General features: G+C 44.7%; 1 protein-coding gene across 1 annotated transcript in view; it reads left to right on the top strand.

Moving 5' to 3' along the window:
• The first annotated feature begins 1,445 nt into the window (after window positions 1–1,445).
• pygb (phosphorylase, glycogen; brain) overlaps window positions 1,446–25,863 on the top strand; it is a 45,097-nt gene continuing 20,679 nt past the window's right edge. Inside the window, exons 1-8 of the mRNA XM_042332830.1 lie at window positions 1,446–1,691; window positions 10,268–10,369; window positions 11,557–11,635; window positions 13,927–14,030; window positions 17,407–17,538; window positions 18,283–18,394; window positions 23,303–23,385; window positions 24,987–25,130. Of these exons, the coding sequence (XP_042188764.1) occupies window positions 1,449–1,691; window positions 10,268–10,369; window positions 11,557–11,635; window positions 13,927–14,030; window positions 17,407–17,538; window positions 18,283–18,394; window positions 23,303–23,385; window positions 24,987–25,130 (999 nt within the window). The 5' untranslated portion in view covers window positions 1,446–1,448. The remainder of the gene's footprint in view (window positions 1,692–10,267; window positions 10,370–11,556; window positions 11,636–13,926; window positions 14,031–17,406; window positions 17,539–18,282; window positions 18,395–23,302; window positions 23,386–24,986; window positions 25,131–25,863) is intronic.

The following is a 25,863-nucleotide window of genomic DNA, read 5'->3' as shown; positions in this document are numbered from 1 at the left end:
GCATAGCTCACCACACCGCCTCACCTTCAGAGACACTTGCGCAGCACCTGCTGTGTGTGTGTGTGTGTGTGCGTGCGCGCGCGCACCTTTTTTGCACGGGTACAGTCGATGTGCACACTGAGCGCACAGCAGTGGGTTTTGCACTACCTGGCGGCACACGTATACCCCCAACACTACCACATCGCACACTCTGCGGGCCCCGAGCCTTGGCCGTTGCGAACCTGAGCCGAATACTCTTCGGAATAAGCTAAGCGAGCCGCGTTCCCCGAAGGCAGAGAAAGCGCATTCCGTTCCAGACCCGGGTGGGGGGGGGTGGCAGAGGGGTGGGGGGGGGGGGGGGGGTCATTGCCACCATATTCCTGTCTGCTTTGGACGGCTCATGCACAATGATGGTTTGCCGGACTGACCACCACCGCCACCACAACAACAACAACAACAAGAAGAAAAGAAAAAAAGAACCAACCAATTGATGCAAAAATAAAAAAAAATAAAAAAAATAAAAAAACCCTCATGTGTTAAAAGGGGTCTTGCGATTCTCTCTGATCGACCCCCCTCCCCACCCCCTCCCTCCCTTTCCACCCCCTTAAATTTCCGGGATCTTTGCACCTCTGCCGAATGCAATTGCAGTTCAGCTTCTAACGAGTGGTCATTGGGTTGACGTCAGGGCGGCCTTCCCCCATATCAAGCGAGAGAGGGAGGAGAGAGGGAGTGTGAGAGAGAGAGAGAGAGAGACATTGCACCTCCTGTACTCGGTGAGTCTCTCGTCCCGGGGGGTGTCTGTAGGAAAGGAAGGGAGAAAGCAAAAAAAAATAATAATAATAAGATCAGATCGCAGCGGGTGTCAGTCTGAGCAGAAGTCTGCAAAACACTTCGTGCTCCTGTCTCCCACTGCACCTCCTCCACCCCCACTCTCCCCCTCCACCCCCACTCTCCCCCTCCACCCCCCTCTCCCCCTCCACCCCCATCTCCCCCTCCACCCCCACTCTCCCCTCCACCCCACTCTCCCCCTCCACCCCCACTCTCCCCCTCCACCCCACTCTCCCCCTCCACCCCACTCTCCCCCTCCACCCCCACTCTCCCCCCTCCAACCCCACTCTCCCCCCTCCACCCCACTCTCCCCCTCCACCCCACTCCCCCCCTCCACCCCCACTCTCCCCCCTCCACCCCCACTCTCCCCCTCCACCCCACTCTCCCCCTCCACCCCACTCTCCCCTCCACCCCCACTCTCCCCCCCCCCCCACTCTCCCCCTCCACCCCCACTCTCCCCCTCCACCCCACTCCCCCCTCCACCCCCACTCTCCCCCTCCACCCCACTCTCCCCTCCACCCCCAGTCTCCCCGTCTCCCCCTCCACCCCCACTCTCCCCGTCCTCCCCCACTCTCCCCGTCTCCCCCTGCACCCCTACTCTCCCCTGCACCCCCACTCCCCCCCCCCCACTCCCCGGCACTATGGTCACTCCGCTGACAGACTACGAGAAAAGGAAGCAGATCAGCGTCCGGGGGATCGCGGAACTCGCCGACGTGGTGCAACTCAAGAAGAGCTTCAACCGACACCTGCACTTCACTCTGGTGAAGGACAGGAACGTGGCGACCCCCCGGGATTACTACTTTGCTCTCGCACACACCGTGAGGGACCACCTGGTGGGGCGCTGGATCCGCACTCAGCAATACTACTATGAGAAAGACCCGAAGGTGGGTGTCGGCTCTCACTCGACCCATCGCTCCCTCCCCCGCCCGAGGGTCAGGCCATGGACTCTCTCTGCTCTCTGCCTGCATCACCCCCCCCCCCCCACCCCCTCCACACCCCCCCCTCTGCCTGCATCACCCCCCCACCCTCCTCCACACCCCCCCCCTCTGCCTGCATCACCCCCCCCCCCCCCTCCACACTCCCCCCCTCTGCCTGCATCACCCCCCCCCCCCTCCTCCACACCCCCCCCTCTGCCTGCATCACCCCCCCCCTCCACACCCCCCCCCTCTGCCTGCATCACCCCCCCCCCCCTCCTCCACACACCCCCCCTCTGCCTGCATCACCCCCCCCCCCTCCACACCCCCCCCCCTCTGCCTGCATCACCCCCCCCCTCCACACCCCCCCCCTGCCTGCATCACCCCCCCCCTCCACACCCCCCCCCTCTGCCTGCATCACCCCCCCCCCCCCCCCCCCCTCTGCCACACCCCCCCCCCCCCCACCCCCTCTGCCTGCATCACCCCCCCCCTCCACACCCCCCCCTCTGCCTACATCACCCCCCCCCCTCCACACCCCCCCCTCTGCCTGCATCACCCCCCACCCCCCCTCCACACCCCCCCCGCCTGCATCACCCCCCCCACCCCCCACCCTCCTCCACCCCCCCTCTGCCTGCATCACCCCCACCCCCCCCTCCTCTGCCTGCATCACCCCCACCCCCACCTCCCCCATCCCCCCTCCTCTGCCTGCATTAACCCCCCCCCCCGCCTGCATTAACCCCCCCCGCCTGCATTAACCCCCCCCCGCCTGCATTAACCCCCCCCGCCTGCATTAACCCCCCCCGCCTGCATTAACCCACTCCCCCTCTCTCTACCTGTATATTAACTCTCTCTCTGCCTGCATTAACCCTCTCGCTCTCTGTCTACATTAATCTCTGGCGATGCGGTTGATTTGAACGGTGCAGTAACCTTCAGACAAACGTTTTAACCACTATCCTTTAACGCATCAACTTCCTGGTTTACGATTTAAGCCCTAAGCAGATATTCGAAGGGGAAGCCAAACTGCGTTTCCCACACATCTATGGGTTCATGTCAGCGTTATTTATTTTTTTGCTTCACAACAAATCTCCGCAGCGATCAGCTTCAAAGTGGCAAAACGCAATCTGCGACGATTTTCTCCCCTGAATGTGATCAGAGTTTCAACTTTCCACTCTTCCGTATTCTGCACTATTTATTTAGTAGGCAATTGTGTTCTACGGGTTATTCTTTTGGTTACCAGCCCACAGCAAAAAAAAAGATGTGCAGATGAATTTATTTCCTTGTTCGCAGTTGCAAATTCTACTGCAAACTTTGTTATTAATTGACCCCACAAACGTCTTAGTGTAGGGAGTGACTCTTGCAGTGTTTGCAATCCCCCAAAAATATTTTTTGACCTCAACTTTCCAAGGAAACCGGTGCTTTTAAGGAAACCGGTGCTTTTAAAGAAACCGGTGCAGTGCAGTAAATGGAGAAATCAGGGCGCTACTTAAATACCTGTGGTTAAGGTTATTGGGGGAGATGGGGTGTGTGCCCGCACCGACTATCTCATTCAAGCTGTTGCAGTGTTCATCAGACAACTTTGGTTATAATCTTAAAAGGGAGTATCGCTTTTTTAAAAAAAGATAGTAACTCCATACCCTTGATATGTCAGCAGACATTTTAAATTACGGTTAAGACAAACGTGTCCCTTTTTGCATTTTTTTTTAAAAAGGGCAATTTCTCTTTGGGTGATGAGCTATGAGATATTCTGTCGAATGAATTGTGAGGCTGGAGCGGTTCTGAGAGCGTGGGAGCTGCTTACCTGTGTGGGCCAAGGTTTTCAAATGGCTTGGGGAATAGCAGGAAAGTTAACAAGAAAATAAAAGATCCTTTGTTTGCTCTCAAATATGACCTGAATTTAGACTGAGCAGCAATGGAACTATGGCTCCTGTCTGGGATGGTCAGTATTTGCTTCTGCTTCCTACCCATCCTCCCTTTTTCCCCCCTAGGGTGTATATTTTATGGATGTGAAGAAAAGATCAGAGTTGACTGAACCCTCCCCTCTTTGCTTTTCATTTTCACCCACAAAATATACAGTTAATCCATTTTACAATCAATCATGTGAAGCGCTTTGAGACCTTTCAAATGATGAGGTGGTATATCAAATGCACAAATTATTATATCTTCCTCCCCTCAAAATGGTTAGAATAGCAGATTGATGTTTTCTATTTAGGTATGCACATGTAAATCTTGTGTGAGGTATTGGAAAGTTACCAACTCCAAGATGAGTCAGCATTTTGTGCTGAACTGGTATTTGTTTAAATTGAGTGCTGGTAACTGTGTGTGTGTGTGGCAGGGTGGACTGCCATCAGTGTGAAGGAACTTAATTAGAATAGAAGATTGTAGCAGTTAACTTCAGGCACTTAACTGTGAATTCTTCCAAACCGGTCAATACTTAACAAAACCGCAGTGCACTGGAAGTAAATAACAATGTTGGTTGTGGTTCTGTGTTGCCATGCAATGTGTCTTTCAAAAAAAAAAGTTCTACATTCGGTAACATTTTATTGGTAGCTCTCGAATAAATAAAATAAAAAATATATATGATTGACATTATACCTGTGTTTGGGGTGAGATTCCTTCTTTCAGTAATTCTCTTTCTTTTAGTTTGTCCTGACTTGTGCACAATCTCTTGTGTATGGGATTATGTGGGAAACCTGCTTATCAGCCCCTGAAAGAAGCTGCAAAAAGAGGTCTGAGGTGGCCAAACCAGTGCTTTCTTGTGTCTTTCTTCTCCCCCACTCCCCATCCCTGGTTCCCCTTCTGCTCATGTACCTGTCTATACCCCACACTCCTTAAAATCATGAACCTTCCTTATCTGTGTAGCTCATTTACTTGCTGGACAAAACCCAGACATCTCGGGGAGCTATATTATCTTGCGTCAGTGAATACAACATTTTCTCTGAACTGTATCACATCTACTGCACCATCTTTTATAAACACTTGTTTTTAAATCTGCAGTCAAGCAGAGAGTTTAAAATGTAATTTTTAACGCCATCAGGCAGTCTCCGTGCAATGGATGAAAGGTTTATGCTCAACTAAACTTGAGCAGTGTATGTTGACCTGGCTCAGTTGGTAGTATTGCACTCTCTTGTTTTTATTTTGGTCTGACATGTCCAGAAACCCATCACCATTCTTAAGAGTATTCAAACCAACCTGAGAATTCCATGCATCCCACCTATATATGAAATCCCAGAGATAGATTGTTGGAATGTTTTGGGTTCAAGCTCTGCTTTAGGACTTGGAATCACATAGTCTTAAATGACACTCCAGTGCAGCACCGAGGGTGTGCTGCATTGTTGGAGATGCCGCCTTTCAGGTGAGACATTAAATTAAGGGCTAGTGTGCCTGTTCAGGTGGATGCTGAAAGATCCACAGCACTATTCAAAAAGAGAAGGGAGTTTTTCCCAACAACAATAACTTGCATTTATGTAGTGCCCCTTATGCAGGGTAGCATCCCAGAGCACTTTACAACAACAACAACAACAAGATTCCATTTATAAAGCGCCTTTCACGTCAGGAGGACGTCCCAAGGCGCTGCACAGTTGGGTCATGACCCGAGCAGGGGGGAAATGGTTAGGGTGAGGGGAGGGAAGGGAGGGAGCGAGGAGGGGGGAGAGGGAGGTGACCATAGGTATGGTCGAATAAGAAGGTCTTCAGGCATAACCTAAGGAAGGGGCAAGAGAGATAGAGGAAGAGTATTCCAGAATTTTGGGGCATAGTGGCTGAAACCTCAGCCACCAATGGTGGAGCGCAGGGCACAAGGGACATGCAGAAGGCCGGAGGCAGTGAGTAGTGGGATGAAGTAAACAGGTTGGAGAGATAGGGGGGTGCCAGGGCACGAAGGGATTTGAAAACGAGTGTGAGGATCTTGAAATCGATCCGTTTGGCGATGGGGAGTCGGGCAAGAACTGATGTGATGGGGGTATGGAGTTTAGTACAGGTGAGTATGTGGAAGATGGCGGGGAAGGAAATACAGCTGTGGGTCAAACCTGACATCTCAGGTGTGCACTGGTTCAGTGAGTCTGAGGGACAGGCTGGGGAGGTTAAGGAGGTTAGAGCCAAAGGACAGAAGATGTTGATGGGAGCCAAGGAGTAGGGCTTCCGTCTTCTCAACATTTAGTTGTAAGAAGTTAATACTGATGTTCGGCAGAGTCCTTGCCAATAAATTCTCCTTCCTTACTCCCTTCCCCCTCCATTAAAACTTGTCATTTTATTGCTGTGTTTGTCCACAAGAAAAAGTCACTGCATTTTACAGTATATCCTGTGAAGTGCTTTGGGACATATCCTGAATTAAAATGCACTATATCAAATGTACGTATTATCATTATAACCTTGAAATGCAGATTATGTCAGAGTAGAAATGGTTTTCTGCATAACAATAATTTGTGTTGTGATGCATTTGGTCGTGTGTAAATTGTATATCACTTGTAGCATTATGCCAGTCATCAATTTCTCTCCAGTGGATGCTAGTTGTATCTGGGATACTGACAATTGCCCAAACTAATTGCACGAAGGCGATGTTTCACAATTCTGTTCCCATGGGTTAAAGAAGAAATTGGAGAGTTCTGTAAACCATATAAATGAAATATCTTCAAGTGCTTGCTGCTATCTTATAATTCTCAATACTGCAGTTTTTTTAAGATGCCCATTAAATGCACTGAGCCACTACAGTCAAAATTGATTCCAGTAGAATGTTTTTTTCTAAATGAGAGCTCTTCCAACTGAATTCTTAAAGTAATATGTCACTTGGGACTTGGCTTGAAAGGGATCAGAGCTGGATTTTCTTTTTCATTACCGAATTAAAATGAGTTGACCAAAGTCTCTTCATTTCATTAGCCATCTCTTTCACATGATGAATGGCACGCTATTTGCCCTGAACCAGAAAGATTTGCATAGAAATGGAGCTGGATCTGAATTGGTGTAAATGGTAATTTGTGAGGTCTGTATACTTTAAAGCTTGTGATTTGCATACAAGTAGTTCAGCCTACAGGTTAGTGGGAAATGCTCTTAATGGCCAGCACCAAGAACTATTTTGTAGATGTATATTTTGCAAAAGGATGGTGTGGGGAGATGAGTTACTGGGTCTCTCTTTCCTGTATGTATCTAGTAACTGTTATGTTGTCCTACATTAAACCATGTGCAGACAGCTATCTAGATGCACCCTTTATCTTTAGAATGAAAATGTTTCTATTTGTATGGTACAATACTCTACATGGTTTTAAAACCAACTTTATTGTGTAGTTAGTCCCCACCCTCTAGAACTCCATCCTGCAGTCCTTCCGCTTGGCCCCCTCCCTTGCCTTCTTCAAGATCCATCTCAAGACCCTCCTCTTTGACTGTGTCTTCGATCTACCCTCCTTTTTCCCCGCCACCCTCCCCAATCCCACCGTCCACCCACCCCGATCCCCAGCTCAGGTCCAAAACACTGACTGTCCAATGCTTGGGACGTCCTCCCAACACGAAAGGCTCCATGTAAATGTAATTTTGTTATTATTAGTGTTAAACTGCTGTTGTATGATAAATGGCCCTTCGTCTTTAGAAAAAGGAACTGAATGGAAAGTGGTGAAATCAGCCCTTCGCAACATTGCTTTCCTTCTTTGCTTAGAACAGAGGTTTGTTGCTACAGTATTTCACATTCACTGTGGTTGGAGCTCTTTGTTACCTTAATTGGTCTCCTTAGACCTACCACTTGGTAATACATTCCTGCTACAAATGATAGGCATAATGTTACACAGTCATTTTGGAAAAATGTTGGCAAAGATACTTAGTAACTAGATTTTTTGTGTGTGCTGAAATGATCTTATGATTAAGTTTGTTAGAAATATAACCAACCATTCTAAAATGCCTCGAAAGACTGCGGAAGGAGGATAATTTCATGGCATTATATGCAAAGCAGTTTGGTATTCCTTTTCAAGATGGAAAGATTAGCAGCACTGAGCTTTTTCCAGCCCTGCAATGCGTATGCTTTTATGTTGTGGATCAATGAGAGGACAGACTTGACACAGGAAGTCAAACCTTTGCAGAAGAAAATAAAAATGTCACTTTAGCTCTATAGGTATATCTAGCAAGAACAACAAATTACATTTGAATAGTGCCTTTCACGTCAGGAGGACTTCTCAAGGCCCTGGACACTTGGGGATTTGGACCTGAGCAGGGGTTTGGGATCAGGGGGTTGGAGTATAGGGGTAATAGGGTGGCCGAATGCGTGGTTGAAGAAGAGGGTCTTGAGACGTGCTTTGCAGGAGGCAAGGGGGGAGCAAGACGAAGGGACTGTGGGTTGGATTTCCAAAGGGTGGGGGCAGAGAAGCTGAAGCAATACGATGTGTCAGTGTATTTTGGTGGCTAGTTAATAGCCACTAAAGTCAATCCAGTGCAGCTGTAATCCAGAATTGACCTGTTGATGTTGTCAGCTTGACCAGCAGAAAAATAGCCATTTTTAGGATTAGGTAATTCTTGGCAGAGGTTTACAAAATTCAGTTCAATGTTGCTGCCCAACCCCACTGTGTTGATATGAATTCTTATCTTGAGCGAAGAATTCCTGTTCCCAATTCCTTTATCAGGATGTTGAAACTGGAACTATCATCTATTGTAATCTACAGAAGTTAAAACTTGATGCCTAGAGACTGTTCAGTCTCGTGTCCTCTCTTCAACATTTGATGGTGTCCTGTGCTACAGACCTTAGTCTTTCACTTATTTTTCCTCAATAAATTTCCTTCCTCCAACCGCCCCTTCCCCCCCCACCTACCATGACTTGACTGCTGAGAGCTAGATATGTATAATTTAATGTATAGTTTACAGGTTATTCTAACCAACTTATAACTAACAAAATAGTTAAAGTGAAGGGAAGAAATTAAATTTTAATTGTTTCCTGTTGCATTTCTCTGCCACTTATGACTCAACAAAGTAAAGGGTTAAATGTAAATGACAACATTACAAGTGGTTGAGAGGTTAACAAAGGACATGTACATTTTATAGATCTCAGGAGGTTACTTGAAACCTATTAACTGTGCAGGTCTGCTGAGAGAAGCTCCCTTGGGACAAGCTGATTTATTATTGAGAAGAGCTCTCTGTAAAGAGTTCTGGGTCTCATTCAATTGCTGAGTTCATAAATTGTGTTTAAATAATTAGATATTCTCTGGAGAAGAGAACATTTAAAAATGGTTGGGGGCAAGTAGGAGAGTAGGATTAGATTAGGTGTTTCACCAGTGCAGACGTCATGGGCAAAATTACATGTTTCTGTGCTGCAATAGTTTTTGATTCTATTGCTGTTAGATGAATTTAGTGTAAGGGAGAGCATTCTAAACCTAATGGTCAGTCACTGAATCCTGGACTCAGGGATGCCTTAGTTTGCGTACAATGGTCCAATAATGTCTTAACATAAATGTTAATTGGAGCTGAATGAGATTAGACCATAGTTGTTCTAAAATGGTGGCCTCTCTGCAATAAAAATACTAGCTCCGTCCATGTAGGGTTATATCTCAGAGAGCTGCACAGTACTGAGCAAGTGGGGGGAGAGAGATGACCATAGTCAGATCATTTTTCAGGTGTGATTGAGACAGGGTGTTTGAGAGGTTAGGGGTGTCATGGCTGAAAGGACCCTAAGGTTGAAGGGATCAAGGATCCACAGCAGACCTGTGTTAGCTGAGCGAAAGGCCAGACAGAACAGTAGGTTATGAGCAGGTGAGAGAGATGGGGAGAATCTTGAAATTAATCCTTTCAGAGTTTTTTTTTGTTCAACTAGGCATCTGACATGTGGGATATCATCACCATGCTTAAGCGAAACCAAACCGAGTTCCATGCATCTTTGTGAGAGTTCCATCTATACATGGAAATTACCGAGATATTAATTGCATTGGAATACACATTCTTTCCCCCTGGAAGGATGAATCCTGCTTACCTAATTCTGGAGAGCATTAGGTTCAGGTTGGCAAGAGCTCACAATGTGTTGTTAGTAAAGTTATAGCTTATTCACCATAAAGTCAATGGGTTCACCAATTTCAACATTGTATTGTAAATAGAACTATTTATGTATTATACGGGTATTTCTGTTTTTACCAAGCCTCCATCACAGAGGCTCTCGCCTTAACTCTTTCAGTGAGGATGATCCTCCCTGCTTTCACAATTAACATCCTTCTCTTGAATACTGTACTTTGCTTTTTGATTCAACTTGAGCTACTTGAATCCACAGTCAATACATTGTCCACAAAATATATAGTCCATTCACTCTATAGTATATTCTGTGAAGCACTTTGAGACGCCTCGAAGACATGATAAGGCGCTATATCAAATGCAAGGGTTATTATTATTTAAAATTTTTACTGTATCTTCCCTCCTTTTAAAACCATTTTGAGATTGGAACCCTGATTTCAGATCCAAAAGACCATCCTGCACCTGAAAGGACAGACAGATATCCTATTTCAAAGCCTTTTTATAATGGTGGTCTTATACAAGCACGACTAGGTACAATGGTCTGAATTTATACTCTAACTGACATTTTCTTTGTGTTGCAGCGTGTTTATTACCTATCTCTGGAGTTCTACATGGGCCGGACTCTACAGAACACTATGGTAAACCTTGGGCTCCAGAATGCCACAGATGAGGCCATTTATCAAGTAAGAGACTGCTTTTGGGGCTGGCTACACAATCTTATTGCTTGGGCCAATGTGCTGTGAAAGGACAAATAAGCATCCATCAAAAATTAGCTATTATTAGTCTGTGTGATGCCATTGAACCCATCGGGCTTAAAAAATAGCATAAAAGAATAAAACGAGAAAGGAAAAATATTTTTTATTGCAACTTATGGTAAATATCTTAAACTGAATGGCTTACTATTCCCAAAGAAATGAATATCAATTGCAGTGACATTCACACCAGCAATGACTCACTAATCTGATAGACACTCTTTTTGGATTGTACAATGTACTGTAAAAATAACCCTCTTTCAGTATTTTAGCTTTGCAGAGTTCTGAATATTAGGAGCTGCATCACATTACCAGTTCTGTGGACACTTGCCTATTAAATGTATTTTTAAATAGGATTTTTATAGACCTGGAACATTTGGACACTAGAATTTATCAGGATTTACAGAGTGTAAAACTGCCTCTCAGGATTTCCTGAAGCACAATGTAATCAACAACATAATAAAAGTAAAGCAGCATCATGTTTATCATGGAACTACAGCCTTTTCTTCTCTCCCACTCTCCTAAGCAATATCGGAGTACAGTATTCAGTTACACAGTGTGATCAACCTTTGCAGTGGGTTCACAGGAAGGTGATAGAGCCTCGGGCAGGAACTCATTAAGAAGTAGCTTGGTGCTGGAATGGGCAGGATGGGCATTTTGGTAGTTGAGATCTCATGGGTTCAAATGCCTTTCTCCATCCAAACCTTTTGTGATCTATACCCAGAACACAATCCGTGATCCTCACTGAGGTGGAAGCAACACTGCGTGCTTCCTCTGGCAAAATAGATACAAGCTTGTTCTTGATATTTGCAGTTCAGAAATCTTAAAATGCCAAATGGTGTGTGAAATCGATATTAAAATCTAAAGATTAATGCCTGTCCAAACCATCAGAAATTTGTAAATTGTGAAATAATAAAATGTCAAACCAAGCTGACTGAAAAATGTGTTGCAATGCAAAGACTTTGCTACTCTGGACCCAATGTACACAGTCGTAAGTGCCTGCAACCTACTGTAACTCAAAGGTAAAGTAAAAAGAAAAGAGAGCAGTGAGTTTCAGTAGAAAACGTTTAATCTTTTTAAAAAAGACAAGACTGAGCTTAACTCGCAACTCTTTCTAGCTCGGTTTAGATATTGAAGAGCTGGAAGAGATTGAAGAAGATGCTGGGCTTGGCAATGGAGGCCTTGGTCGCCTGGCAGGTAAATAGAAATTCTTTTGATCACTTAGTGAATAAAGTGATTCTCTGTCGGTGTGTGGTAAAAGCCATAGTGTGTGATGTGAAGTGTTCTTATCTGTGCAACAATTGATCTTGGCGTCCTTTGTTAGAAAGGGATAGATCGCACTACTATACAGTGTCTAAGCCACCAACCCCCCGCCCACACACCATTGACAAACTCATTGTTACAACATGTACTATATTTTCAGGAAGGTGTGGACTAAGGTGAGCATATTAACACTCTTTTGTGCCTAACTGGAGAACTGTGTTTTTCATGATGGGCAATCAATTGAATTTAGATGCCCAGACATCACCCTGGGGCTGTAAAGTGTTCTGATCACACTGCACCTAGAGTACTGCATCTTGTTCTGTCACTGTGATATAAGTGGGCTCTCCAAGCCCTAGCGGCAATGCAGAGGAGAGCAGTGAGGACAATACCTAGTGTTGGAATGAACTATGAGCAATAATTAGACAGCGTAAGGCTCTTCGGTCCAGAGGACTCCTCTAGCTATTCAAACCTATGACCTTTCAAACCGTCTCAAGACTTGCCTTAATTTGCCTACATAAGTAACAATAGAATGTTCCCCCTTAAGGCGTTGTTTGACATTTGCTTACTCCTGTTGACCTCTTTTGGAAACTGATGCAATAAGAATTGGAGACTAACAAAATGCTGCAAACCCACAACTTAGGTCCTACCTCTCCCACCGTCTTCATTTTGTTTCCACTAACGGCTTTTCCTCCAGCCCCCGCACTGTCTCGTGCGGCGTCCCTCAGGGCTCTGTCCTCGGTCCCCTCCTCTTCACCCTCTACATGCTCCCCCTTGGTGACATCATCCGCAGACATGGGGTTAACTTCCACATATATGCGGATGACACCAACTCTACCTTTCCTCCTCTACCCTCAACTCCACAACCACCGATGTCCTGACCGTCTGCCTGTCCGACATCGAGTCCTGGACGAGAGACAACGTTCTACAGCTCAACGTGCGCAAAACGGAGGCCCTCCTGATTGGTTCGCGTCAGCGCCTCCGCACCTCAGGCACTGACAGCATCAGCATCCAAGGCTGCATTCTCCACCTCTCAAAGCCAGTCAGGAACCTCGGTGTTCTGTTCGACCCTGAGCTGTCCTTTCTTCCCCATATCCGCGCCACAACTGGCACCGCCTTCCACCACCTCCGGAAAATCCCCAGACTACGGCACTACCTCACCCTTCACGCTGCTGAAACACTGGTCCACGCCTTTATCACCTCAAGGCTGGACTATGGGAACTCTCTCCTCGCCGGCCTTCCCGGCACCTCCCTCCACAAGCTGCAGTCATTCAGAACTCTGCAGCTCGTGTACTGTCCCGCACCAGGCTTCGGGACCACATCACTCCCACCCTCGCTCACCTCCACTGGCTCCCCATCCCCCAGAGGATCGAATTCAAGATCCTCATCCTCACCTACAAGGCCATTCAGGGCCTTGCTCCCTCCCACCTCTCCGACCTACTATCCCCCTATTTACCTACCCTATTTACCTACCCTCCGTTCCTCTGGTTCCGGTCTGCTCCACACCCCCCGCCCTAACCGCCCTACCATCGGTGGCCGGGCCTTCAGCCTCTCAGCCCCTAGGCTCTGGAACTCCATCCCCCAGTGCCTTCGCCGCTTCCTCCCTTTCCTCCTTCAAGGCCGGTCTCAAGACCTTTCTCTTCAACCGTGCCTTCACCTCCGCTCTCGACTCTCTACCCCCTCCTCGTTCCCTCCCTTCCCTCCCCTCACCTTGACCATTTCCCCCCTGCTCGGGTCCCGACCCAACTGTCCAGCGCCTTGGGACTTCCTCCCGACGCTCTATAAATGCAATCTTGTTGTTGTTGAACAATCTACAATGGTCACTGGGAGCTGGGATTCTTCCCACTCAGCTCCTGTTAACCCTGCAAGCCAAAGCCCTACTAAATACGATAGTGCTAGGCATACAAGGATTGGGAAGCTTGACAGATGGTGATTTCAGTGGCAAGTTGTGTGGTTTTAGCTGGTGTGAGACACTGACCAAAAGAAAAATCTGCAGCAAACTGAAGGGCTGCCAAAGAAGCCATTCTGCTCAGTGATTTAGACATGAGTTGAGACTATTTGCCAATTGACTATTAGTTGAGAATATTTTGGTGGTGTGCCAGATCTAATGAAGGCTGCTCTGTGACATTAAATGTGCTCTTATCATCCCTTGCCTAACTCAACAGTTAGTATTACATTTGCAGATCTGAGGTTGGTACAGTACTAATTGCAATTCCCTTGCTTCATAGCCTGTTTCCTGGATTCGATGGCAACATTGGGCATGGCAGCCTATGGCTATGGAATCCGCTATGAGTTTGGCATCTTTAATCAAAAGATTGTCAATGGCTGGCAGGTGAGTTAGTTAAATTGTAGAGCTGTTCCTAGGATTTGCATCGTCACAGGATTGGAGTTGTAATTGATTTAGGTGGTTTATTTGTTTTCCCATCCCTTCTCCTTTTCCTGGCTGATGGTACAGATAAACGCTGCCTTCCTCAATTACCTCACCCAGTTGTTGTTCTTTTCACTTGATCCAAAACAGTCAGGCCAGCTATTTGTCTGCGGAGAGCGACCAGTGGAGCCTGACAGCCATGAAAGACTTGCCAACTGAGGTCACCAAATCAGAAGTGTACGAACCCTTGATAACTTCTCTTTTCCTCCATTGTCATTGTATGGCATATGATTTTTTTACATCTACTTGAATAGCTAGACGGACCTTGGTTTAACCTTCAACAATGCATCATTCCCCCAGCACAGTAGACCCCAAAACCAACTTCTCCCTTCTCCCTCCCCCAGAGTATTTGCAACATGCAGGATGGTATGTTGTCATCATTGTATGGACATCCTCTTAGCCCACTAGCCTGTTGGCACATCATTGATACTGCCTCTGCAACCCCATTGCATACCTTTCCATGTTCCAGTGCAACAGATAACCGCCTGAGTGCAGGAGCTTGATGTCACTGTTGGGCAGTAAGTGATGAGGATTCATACAATTTAGATTCAAATCTCTACAGGAGAATAATAGTTTCTATTCTCTAACCCTGTTTCATTCAGGCTTGTTGATTTTAAACCTATGTCCTCTAGATCTGCCCTTGCAATCCATATTGTATAACATTTGCAATTGCATCATGCAAGTCTTTTCTGGGGTTTAGCAATCTCACATTTCACAGTCATCCTCTTGATTTTGAGATATTATACCAAAGGTGCAAGGAAGTTAAAGATCCCATGGCACTATTCGAATTGAGGAGGGAATTTTTCCTGCTTTTCCAGCTAACAATCTCCAAATAATTTACTTCATGGCTATTTGTGGGGCAGTTGCCTACAAATGCAGTCGCTATATTTACATTAATTCCTGTGAAGCACTTTGAGATTTCTGACATGAAAGGCGCTATATCAAATATAACGATAACACAGTTGCTGTTTCCATGGGCTCTTTGTAACATTCTACTTTATTGCAACAGACTGGAATGTTTTTGCTTTAAAAATTAAATGCGTGTATGTGTGTTGTACTTGTGGCTTTTGTTTGTAGAGGAGCTCTGGCAATCACTATTTTTATTTAACCTCTGAAATGTTTATGAGCTTGGAATAAGAACCGAGGTGGTGGGTGGGGTGAAATCGAATGGAAACTACTTTGATATGAATTCAACCTTAATCTTAGTTGGCATATTTGTGCTTCCTATTTTGGCACAGCTCTTTCGCTCTTCTGTTGTGAAATTGTGTGGGTTTTTTAAAAAAGGGTGTGCCTTTCACCTATTGTCCTACAGGGAGTCTGGCATCTAATGCTGCAAACATGGGACTTTTGTTGAGAAACACTGATCGAACCCAAGTCCTACTGACTGATGTTTAAACTGCAGTGCTCAAAGGTATCTTTGGCAGCTCTGGGATCCTGTGTAGAGTGCATGTGTAGAAAGTCAGTCCTGATTTTTAAATTCTTGGTTCTCGAATATGGATGGAAATTTCCACTCAATGTGGCAGTGGGTGGGGGAAGAGAGAAGGGAGATGTTGCTTTTTGGGTCGACTGTGCTGGGGCAATGATGCATTGTTGGAGGTTAAACCAACGTCCATCTAGCTATTCAGGTAGATGTAAAAAATCATATGGCACTACTTGAAAAGAGAAGGGAGTTTATAGATGTTGTTGAGATGTCCTAGACTGCTTCACAGGATTTTATTGTTATTTGTAAAACAAGCGCAGCAATCAATTTGGCACAGCAAAGTCCTACAAACAGCCATGAAGTGATCAATTTCATTGGGGTGGGGGGTGGAGGATTGTTTCCCAGGATACCGAGAGAAACTCCCTTCTGTTTTCAAATTGCGCAATGAGATCTTTAACGTCTGTGGAATGAGCTCTGTTTAACATCACATTTTAGGGACAGCACCTCTGATGTTTGGTTGATTGGCGTGGTCAGGCCCTGACATGGGGCTCCTGGCTAGAGGCAAGAGTGCTATCAACTGAGCCAGTTTCTCCCAATAATCCTTGCATTTGTCTTTGATACCACTCAAAGCGCTTCACAGAATAGACTGTATTTTGTGGGCAAAATGCGGCAGCCAATTGCACACAGCAGTGTCCCACAAATATTCGTGGATTGAGTGACCAATTTATTATTTATGTATTGCTTTTAAAGGAATTATTATCCCCAGAAAAGCGATCTGCCAATCAAATAACAACCAGGTTCCTACTTACTGCTAGGTAAACAGAGACGTGTAGAATGAGGAAACTTCCCCAATGTTTCGCCCTGCCCAGGAATGTCCTGAGTGCTTGATTTCTGTGAGAAAAAAGTAATCGGCAATGGTAACACAGATTCTTCTGTAACTTCATAACCTAGAAATTTGAGACCGCCATTCTTTTCTGACCTTGGCAATGTTGCAAACTCCTGCATTCAGCAATTGGCTTCTCTACGTCATATTCTGCTTCCTCATTCGTGCTGCTTTGCAATAAGTGAGGGGGAAAGAAGCTCTGGGTAACTTAATGTTGGATTATAACTTTTATAAGTTTTTTTTTTGATGTATTGCTTTTCCACATATGACTTGTCTCATCTTGTGGTCTCTTTCTCTATTCTAGATGTGGTGCACATGTGTGAGCCAGTCAGTGTTGGCAGGTTAGGTGACCTTGAAAAAGGGGTTGGAGGAAGGGTCTGTCACTGCTGGATCCTGTCCTACTTTCGCTTTACGGCTACATGCATGCACTTTCTGGCTGCAGTCAGTGAAATAAGCAGTGTGAGCCCTGGTGGAGATTTCTCTCCCTAGCCCAGGGCGCTGAGACCAATTGTTGTTTGTACACTGCACGACCCTAAAAATATTCCGCATGCTATCAGCTGATTTTGTGCATTTTATTGCTCCTTTTTTTTACATACATTTGAGTTAAGAAATTCCTTCTAACCTCTCCCCTATTTGTTCTAACAGTCCTCAGACTATCCTACCCGCTCATCAATTTAGCCAGCATCTCTCCATACATATTGTCTCATCATACTTGGTCTGTGTTGCACCTGCCCTGATACTCTTCCTGTAATGGGGAGCCAAAATCTGATCCCAGTACTCCCAACTGGGACTTAAACAATACTGTACACAATTGCAATTATGGCCTATTGTTCTAAGAGTCTTTATTCTTCTTGTATTTCTATATTTTTAAATGTTTTAATCTTAACTGGGAAAATAGAGTCCTGTACTTTAACGGTAATTGTCTGGTGAGTGAGTCTTTGAGGTGCAAATTGTCATCCAGCCTTTCCTGTTTGTAGGTTGAAGAGGCCGATGACTGGCTGCGTTACGGCAATCCCTGGGAAAAGGCCCGGCCAGAGTACATGCTCCCTGTGCACTTTTACGGGAGGGTGGAGCACACTGCAAATGGCGTCAAATGGGTGGATACTCAGGTATTTAACAATATCCTTTTTTCTTCCTCCAATTGTCCACTTAAGTACATGTTCTTGGTACCCCGCAGTACATCACCTGAGTGCCTATTCTACAAGCGTGAGCCAGACAGTGAGTGTTCAGATTCTTCAGGGGGGTGATGGGGAGGTAAAGAGAGAAGAGAAAAAAATTACTGTCCCACTCTGACCTACTTTCCATTAGGCGAGTCAGGCATGCATCCTCCACTGATTTTTTCTTTCCCTTGAAAATCTCTTATGCTTATTTTAGCTACTGAGATTCACCTGTTCCGAAAGATTGTGTGTGTGCGCGCAGCTGGTAATGCATTTGCAGTGACTGGTTAAGACATTGTGATTGCATACTTCAATGCAGCTGGTAAATCTGGTGGCGGCGTTACAGTTTAGATGATTTGCATAGGATTTAGGATTATTTGGGACCATTTATCCAATTTATAAAATTTGGCTCGTGGAAAGAAATCTTAAGTGAGTTTTGGTGTAGAACTGAATGGGACTTGAGTGCATGTATGACGCAGGTGATTATATAATTTATAATTTTTTGCCGACAAAATATACAGTCATTTTCAGTACATTCTGTGAAGCTCTTTGTCGAAGACATGATAAGGCTCTATATCAAATGTGAGGATTATTATTATTGTGCGAGTTTTACTATATTACTACAGAGTATTCTGTGTGCACCTGTAATTTAGATTAGTCCTGTCTAATGAATGCCTTGTCATTTAATGCAAACAGGTTGTCCTTGCCATGCCCTATGACACCCCAGTACCGGGATTTAAGAACAACACTGTCAACACCATGAGACTGTGGTCTGCCAAAGCCCCCAATGACTTCAACCTGCAAGATTGTGAGTTGTGTGTAGCTGTTTCTCTGCTAACCTTGTAGAAAAAATCTCAACTGCAATGTTGACGTAACCTCCCTATGTTAAATATGTTCCCTTCCTCCTAGAATGGGTAGGAGTACAGATTTGTAACAGTGGAGAAAAAAAGTCACAGATACCATGATTTTTCTATTTGTTCACTTACACATGGAAATTTCCCTGTGTTTGGAATGGAAAGTGCCCTCTCTCCCAGGAAGGCCCATTCCCTGGAGTACCCAGGACTACTGAGACTGCCATAGAAGATTAACTCGATACTGACATTCCATTGCCAAGCATGTCACCTTGAAGCCAGCTAATGCACAATCTTTTCACAATCCTTTGTGAGCAGCTCTGTGTCATAATTTGAGGTAAAGGGTGTTTTGCTTCATATATTTGTTGCACACAGGAATGAGAGCTAACTTCCTTCAGTTGAACGTCAACAAGACCGAGGCCCTCCTGATTGGTTCGCGTCCACACCTCAGGCGCTGATAGCATCATCATCCATGGGTGCACACTCCACCTTACTAAGCCAGTGCGGAACCTTGGTTTTGTTTGACCCTCCTTTCTACCCCACATCCATACCAAGACCTGCTATGCCTTCCCCTACCTGTGCAACATCACCCGGCTCCGCCACTGTCTCTCACTGCAGGCCGCCGAAACCTTCATACATGCATTCATAACATCCAGACTCGACTATGCAAACTCCTTGCCTGTCGGCCTCCCCAATTCCTCCCTCCATAGGTTGCAGATCATCCAGCCCATGTCCTGCTTCACATCCCCTGCCTCATCCGTCCCACCATTGGTGGGCAGGCCTTCTGTCACTCTGCCCCCACCCTCCTGAACTCCATCTCGCAGTCCCTCTGCCTCGCTCCTCTGTTGCCTCCTTCAAGACCCATCTCAAGACCCTCCTCTTCGACCATGCTTTCGATCACTCTCCTTCTCACCCCCCACCACCCCTTGCCCTTCATCCTTCCCAATCCCAACCTCCAGCTTGGGTCCGAAGCATTGACTGTCCATAGGCTTGGGACATCCTCCTGACATGAAAGCTGCTATTGCAGATGTAATTTTGTTGTTGTACCATTAGTAGTTTTTTTTTATTGTTTATAACAACAAGTTTCTCTTCTGGTCCATTGAGATCCAAATTGTGACAACATGATTTTATCATTTAATTTCTGAACACTGTAAAGTTTCCCAAAATAGAGAGAAACTTTCAATTCTTACATACATTATATATGGTACCCTCTCTGGTCTGGTCTGGACAGTTAGAATCAGCAGTAGCAGGGTAACTATTCATGTGGAGTCCTGTAGCTCAGTGGTTAGAGCACTCGCCTCACAAAAAAGAGACCTGGGTTCGATTCCTGGCAGGGTGAAACCTTGGATAAGTTTCTTTACTCCACACACCTGATAATAATCCATCAATAAAATTGGTCACTTCAATCCACGACTATTTGTGGGACATTGCTGTTTGCAATTGGCTGCTGTGTTTTGCCCACAAATATACAGTCAATCACTTTACAGTATATTCTGTGAAGCGCTTTAAGACGTCTAGAAGATGTGAAAAGCACTATAATAATAATACTTGCATTTGATATAGTGCTTTTCACGTCTTCTTGACGTCTCAAAGCGCTTCACAGAATATGCTGTAAAGTGAATTGACTGTATATTTGTGGGCTATATCAAATGCAAGGATTATTATTCCTGAAGTGGAGTTAGCTTGCATTGGTGCCTATTAGACAAAGTTACAAACTTGCAGGACAAATCTGCAATGGTTCTTTGTGCTACTGCTTTGCTGGTGAATCTAATAGGTCTCTGCTGCTATTGTTAAGGGCCTCTTTCTATCCTGTTCACCTCCACTGCACTAATTTAAATCCATTCATTCTGTGAGGAGACATGTAGGTGATTGTTTTTATGCCTCCTGGGGAAAGTGATGTGAAGGTGTAATAAATTCTGGATACCAATTGTATGGTGAATGATCTGAATGCTTATTGCAAAACAGTGTTACCTTATTGGTTTGGTGGAAGGAGTCAAGTGGAATAGCAATCAGAGTATGATAATCTCATGTAATAACAGCAAAGGCTGCAAGCTCCTTACTCATTTGTATTCAGACTGCGACTCCAGGAGTGAAGCAAAGGCTGTGTTCATCTGTGGTTTCTGAATAGTTTACCTGGCCACAGGCCATGCTGAAACCCAATTGTGAAAGAATCCTTCATTGTCAAGCTTAATATGTTAGGACACAAAGCTTGTGTTTGTCCTTTGTCTTAAAGCAGCAACATGCAATATGCTTTTTTCAGGAGCTGTATCAGGATTCAGTTCAATAAAAAAAAATTTAAACTCCTAAAGGTCCGGTAATAAATGTTTCACGCAATAACCCCGTAACACTTAGCTTGCAATAAAATCGTTAAAAGTTTCTAAAGTTCATTGTTGAAGCAGAATTTGGAGAGCCATGCTGGTATTACTGTTTTATTCATTAAAATATATAATCCATTTTACAGTATATCCTATGAAATGCTTTGAGCTATCTCAACATCATGATAAGATGCTGTATCAAATGCAAGGACTATTATTATCCGGCCCAGGGGATGATTTAATCTGGCCCACCTACGAACATTCTGCATAGGTTTGTTCCAACTTACTTAACTGCATTTGAAATGAAATAGTTTCCCTTTGAACCTTGATGGCCCAGTGGATAAGGTCAATGAGGACTAGGCTTTATAGGTTTGAGTCATTCATGACATGGCTACGTTAGATGATCTCTGCAACAGTTAAAGTACTATAATTGGACTCCCTGGGTTAGAGAGGGGGAAAATCATTGAGTTCGCTCCACTGATCATCATCCAGAAATCCTGCAGGAAGATGTATGTAGTATATCTGATGTGGACAGGGCTTAATACATTTATAATCCCACCGTTCACCAGTCAACTGGTCTGCCAACAATCCCTTATAATATTGACATAAATGTTGACATAATATTGACACTTGGACAAGGTACTGTGTGTTGCCCATGGAACTCTTTCCCCAGTATCAGGAAAAATAATTTCTCATCCCATTTTATCTCCTCACTTTCTCATCTGTGAGATCTTCTGAGAAGCCTTTTTGCTCACATACTTTCTGTCATTTATCAGAATCTAGGTTATAACTATCCTGGGTAGGATAGAAGAGGAAAACAGAGAGCTCTGATCACACTTGGACATATTACTGGATCTTTATATTGTATGTTTGATGGAGTTTTGACGTGTAAAATATGTAGCACAATATGGGAAATGAAGCATAATCTTCCTATCTGGCCCTTTACTGTTTTTTCAAACCAACAAGGCATAAAGGAGCTATTGAGACTGGACTGACTCGGCGGCCACTGAATGTGGCTTTGTTGTGCAGTTCCTGGAAGTCTGCCATGGATCTGGCTTTGAGTCTCCTATGCCTGGTGATGTGTGTCCCTCCCTCTTAAGCACACTCTAATGGGATGTTGCCTTACTTTGAGAATGAAAACAAGTGTTTTTATGATGGATTTGGTACTTGTGAAAGTAAACGATACTTTGTTTTTTTTTCTCTCTGCCCACTAAAATGTCTGGATGCTTGGATGCAGCTTACCCAGATGTACAGGATCTGCCGCAACAACTTGTCTAATTGCAACTTCAGAAGATCACTCGCTACTCTGTACTTGGTTGACATTCTAGTCTTGCACACCAGCAATTCTCTGAGCCTGTTTCCAAGTTGATTACCAGTTCTGTGCAACACTATGTTTTCGCTGGACTGAAGAACTCTTTTGAAGTTGTTGCATTTTGATTCTTCCTCTTGTGAAGACATTGACTTGTGCTGGATTATGATTTCGTGGGTACAGTCCGATACCACTCTAGATGTGTTCTTTAAGTATAACCCTAGTGTCTGAATATTTGACTCAACCAAACCCATTCTTTATCTAACATCCTCGTGCATGCACTTGGATTGGTGTTTATTGGATAGAAATTAGAATCCTGGGTGCTTTCTTTTTAAATTGTGCTCTTTCTCTTGTCCAGAAAAAATATTGCCATGTCTCTCTGACCTGTGGAGTTCTATTTGGGAATAGTGTTCCCACAGGTCTTGTGCCTTACTTCTGGTTGCAATTCTCCAATTTTCTGGAGAATTGTTGGGCAGGACACAGGGAGAAACTCCCTTCTCTCTTCGAATAAAGCTGCCAGATCTTTAAAGATCTTTAAGTGCCCTGGTTTAATATCGTGCTTGAAGATCGGCAGCCCTGACAATGCAGCGCTACCCTAGTTTGGCATTGAAATGTCAGCCAAGACTATGAGCTCAAAGGGCTAGGGTTGGGCTTCAACTGACAAACGTTTAACCTAACCGAGAGGTGAGCATGCAACCAATTGAGCCATGCTAATGTTTGTTCAATCTGCTTTTGTTTATACTGAGTTCAATCTACATTGAATGATATTGCTCAGGATGCCTTTGTGGAGAAGTGACTAAGCTCAGTTGTGAGGGAGCTGAACTCTTGTTAAGGTGAAGAAAGAATACTTTCACTACAAGTTGTGTGAGGGTGCCCTGGACTATCTCTGCCTCCTTGACCTTTCTGCTTTGATATTATTGACCACTTTATATACTCATTTACCTGTGTAGGACAGCATTTTCCTGCTTCCTGTCCATCGCTTGCATGTTGTTTTCTTCACTGGTATCTTCTCATGTCGTAGAGCTATTCCACTGTGTAACTCAGCAGCTTGGTTCACTTGCATGAAATCTGCTCTTTGACTATTGATTTCTGAGATGGCAAATACCAGATTCAGGCCAACACAAGTAACAGCTGCACTAAGTGAACAAAACAGGATGATCCTTAAGCATCTCTGCCAAGGGAATTTTTTTTTCTCATTCCTGGAGTCCTCATGAACAATAATGTGGATTTTCTCTTGCTAGTTAATACCGGTGACTATATTGAGGCTGTGCTGGACCGAAACTTGGCTGAGAACATCTCCCGGGTTCTCTATCCCAATGACAATGTAAGTTACTGTTATAAGCTATGCGGTGCCTTGCAGCTATTTGTCAATCATCAATGAATGTCAATAATTCAGTTTGTCAACACTCTAGGAACACATAATAGAAAATCGATTAGATCAGCAAGAGTGTACTAACTAGAAATTTTAAAAACTAGTGTAATTTTAAAAAAAAGTGAATGTTCTTCATGATATGGTACCTTGGATGCATTATAATTTTTGTTCCTTCTTTTTGTTCAGGAACCGCCTCACCCCAGTTTAAATTAATCAATGTAAAATTTTCCTTTGTCAATTTTTTGTTTAAATTCAGTTTTATTTTCCCCCGCCAGTTTTAGTTTGAGAATGCTGTTGCTGCAGATACAACAACAAAATGACATTTATAGAGCGCCTTTCACATCGGGAGGACGTCCCAAGTCGCTGGACAGTCAGGGGTCAGGACCCGAGTTGAGGGAGGGGTGGGGTAAGGGAGGGAAGGCAGAGAAGTGGGAGGGCTTTTGAAGGCACGATCGAAGAGGAGGGTCTTGAGACCGGCCTTGAAGAAGGCAAGGGAGGAAGCAAGGTGAAGGGACTGTGGGATGGAGTTCCAGACCACTGGATGGTAGGGCCACTGATGGTAGGGTGGGTCGGATGGGAGACATGGAGCAGGCTGGAGGGAGCGGGCAGGTTGGTAGGGAATCAGCAGGTCAGAGAGGTAGGAGGGGGCAAGGCCATGGATGGCCTTGAAAGTGAGAACGAGGATCTTGAACTCGATCCTCTGGGGGATGGGGAGCCAGTGGAGTCGGGCGAGGGTGGGATTGATGGGGTCACAGAGCCTGGTGCGCGAGAGTACACGAGCTGTAGAGTTTTGGATGATCTGCAGTTTGTGAAGGGAAGAGTCTAAAATGTAGGTACAATCATTATTGCAGCCAACAAACCATCTTAAAGTTGCTCTGTCGGACACTGGGCATATGGCATTGTGCCCAGATGCTGATGGCACAGCTTTCAGTTGTGAAACGAGAGTTCTGGGATTAAATAAATATCAATTTCAATTTACTTATTCAATTAGTTTCTTTGCCAATGTTAGGTGAACTAGTTAGTATCTGGTACGAGATGCAAATTGTGGCTCTGCTTTTTTTTTAATAAACTGGTTCCACCAGTTTTCTCCCTGCTACCGTTCTGATATTACAGGAGGTGACTCGTGCTAAAGTAAGGTTCTCCTGGGTATTTGCCCCTCTGGTACAAACCACTTGGGAACTCTGCCTGCAGTTCAAAACTAGTGGGAATTATTCCCTTTGGGGAACCGGTTGTGGTGGGGGGGGGGGGGAGAGAAGAAAATCTTACTGGAACAGGAAGATCTTTTACAGCCATTAAATTCAGATTCAAATGTGAAAACTATAAATAATGTTGGAGAGTCGTACAAAAATGATCCAAATACTGTAGAAGCGGGTTACATCTCCCACAGTGTAGTGGTGCCTTCTGGATACATAGGACCCAAACAATCCTTTTAGAGTGTAACCTAGTGTTGAGCGGTCGGTTCTCTAAATGATTGAACTCTCCTAGGGTTGTATTGACTTTGGAGCCTTAAATATTAAATATTAAATATTAATTGTAATGAAACTTCTTTTCAGTTCTTTGAAGGTAAAGAATTGCGGTTGAAGCAAGAATACTTTGTGGTAGCAGCCACACTCCAGGATATCATTCGCCGCTTCAAGTCTTCAAAGTTTGGGTGTCGTGATCCGGTCCGAAAATCTTTTGAAACATTCCCCGATAAGGTATGCTTCATGTCTGTAATCATTGTCTTGCAGGAGGCATGGTCCTTTTACCAGGATTCTTCCTCATACCAGGACAACACCAGTTTTCAAGAAGCACATTTCTGCAGGGCTGAGCTTAGCAAAGTCTTTCTGGGAAAGGCTTGATAGCCCAAACAACCTCTTCAATTCTGTTTCCTTGAGATCTTATCGGACAGAACTGCTTTTTCAAACATTTTACCTCCTCTTTTTAAAAACACACTACCTCAACTTCGTCTCCTCTAACACTTTCTCCTCCACCCCTGACTGGTCACCTGCTGAGTGCCTTAGCTCCCACCTTTTCCTCATCTGCACGTTCCCTCTTGGTGAGATACACAGATCTCGGGTTAACTGAGGAGTTAACCCGAGAAGGTATTGCTTGCTGTTCCCTGTTCTGAGTTTTCCTGGGACAGCACAGTGCATTCCTCTGTTTTTTGTCCGCTGTATTGAGTGATTTCCACTTTGAGGAGATTATACAGGAGTGTACCCAGTCAACAAATATTTATTAAGTGACCTGAAGCAGCATTTCACATCATCAAACACGACCACATTTTTAGTGCACTGCTGTTCAGACCCATATCAGGAAGGAAATTTTCAAAAAGATAGATCAGGAGTGAACCAGTGATTTGTTGACACGACTCAAGTACAGACTTCTTATGTAGTAAATTAACATTTTTTTCAAAAACATGTAGATAAATCCAGCAGATTTTTATATATA

Source organism: Callorhinchus milii, unplaced genomic scaffold (assembly GCF_018977255.1).
Source record: "Callorhinchus milii isolate IMCB2004 unplaced genomic scaffold, IMCB_Cmil_1.0 Scaffold3, whole genome shotgun sequence".
Taxonomy (NCBI): domain Eukaryota; kingdom Metazoa; phylum Chordata; class Chondrichthyes; order Chimaeriformes; family Callorhinchidae; genus Callorhinchus; species Callorhinchus milii.
This window is presented reverse-complemented; position numbering and strand designations above follow the sequence as displayed.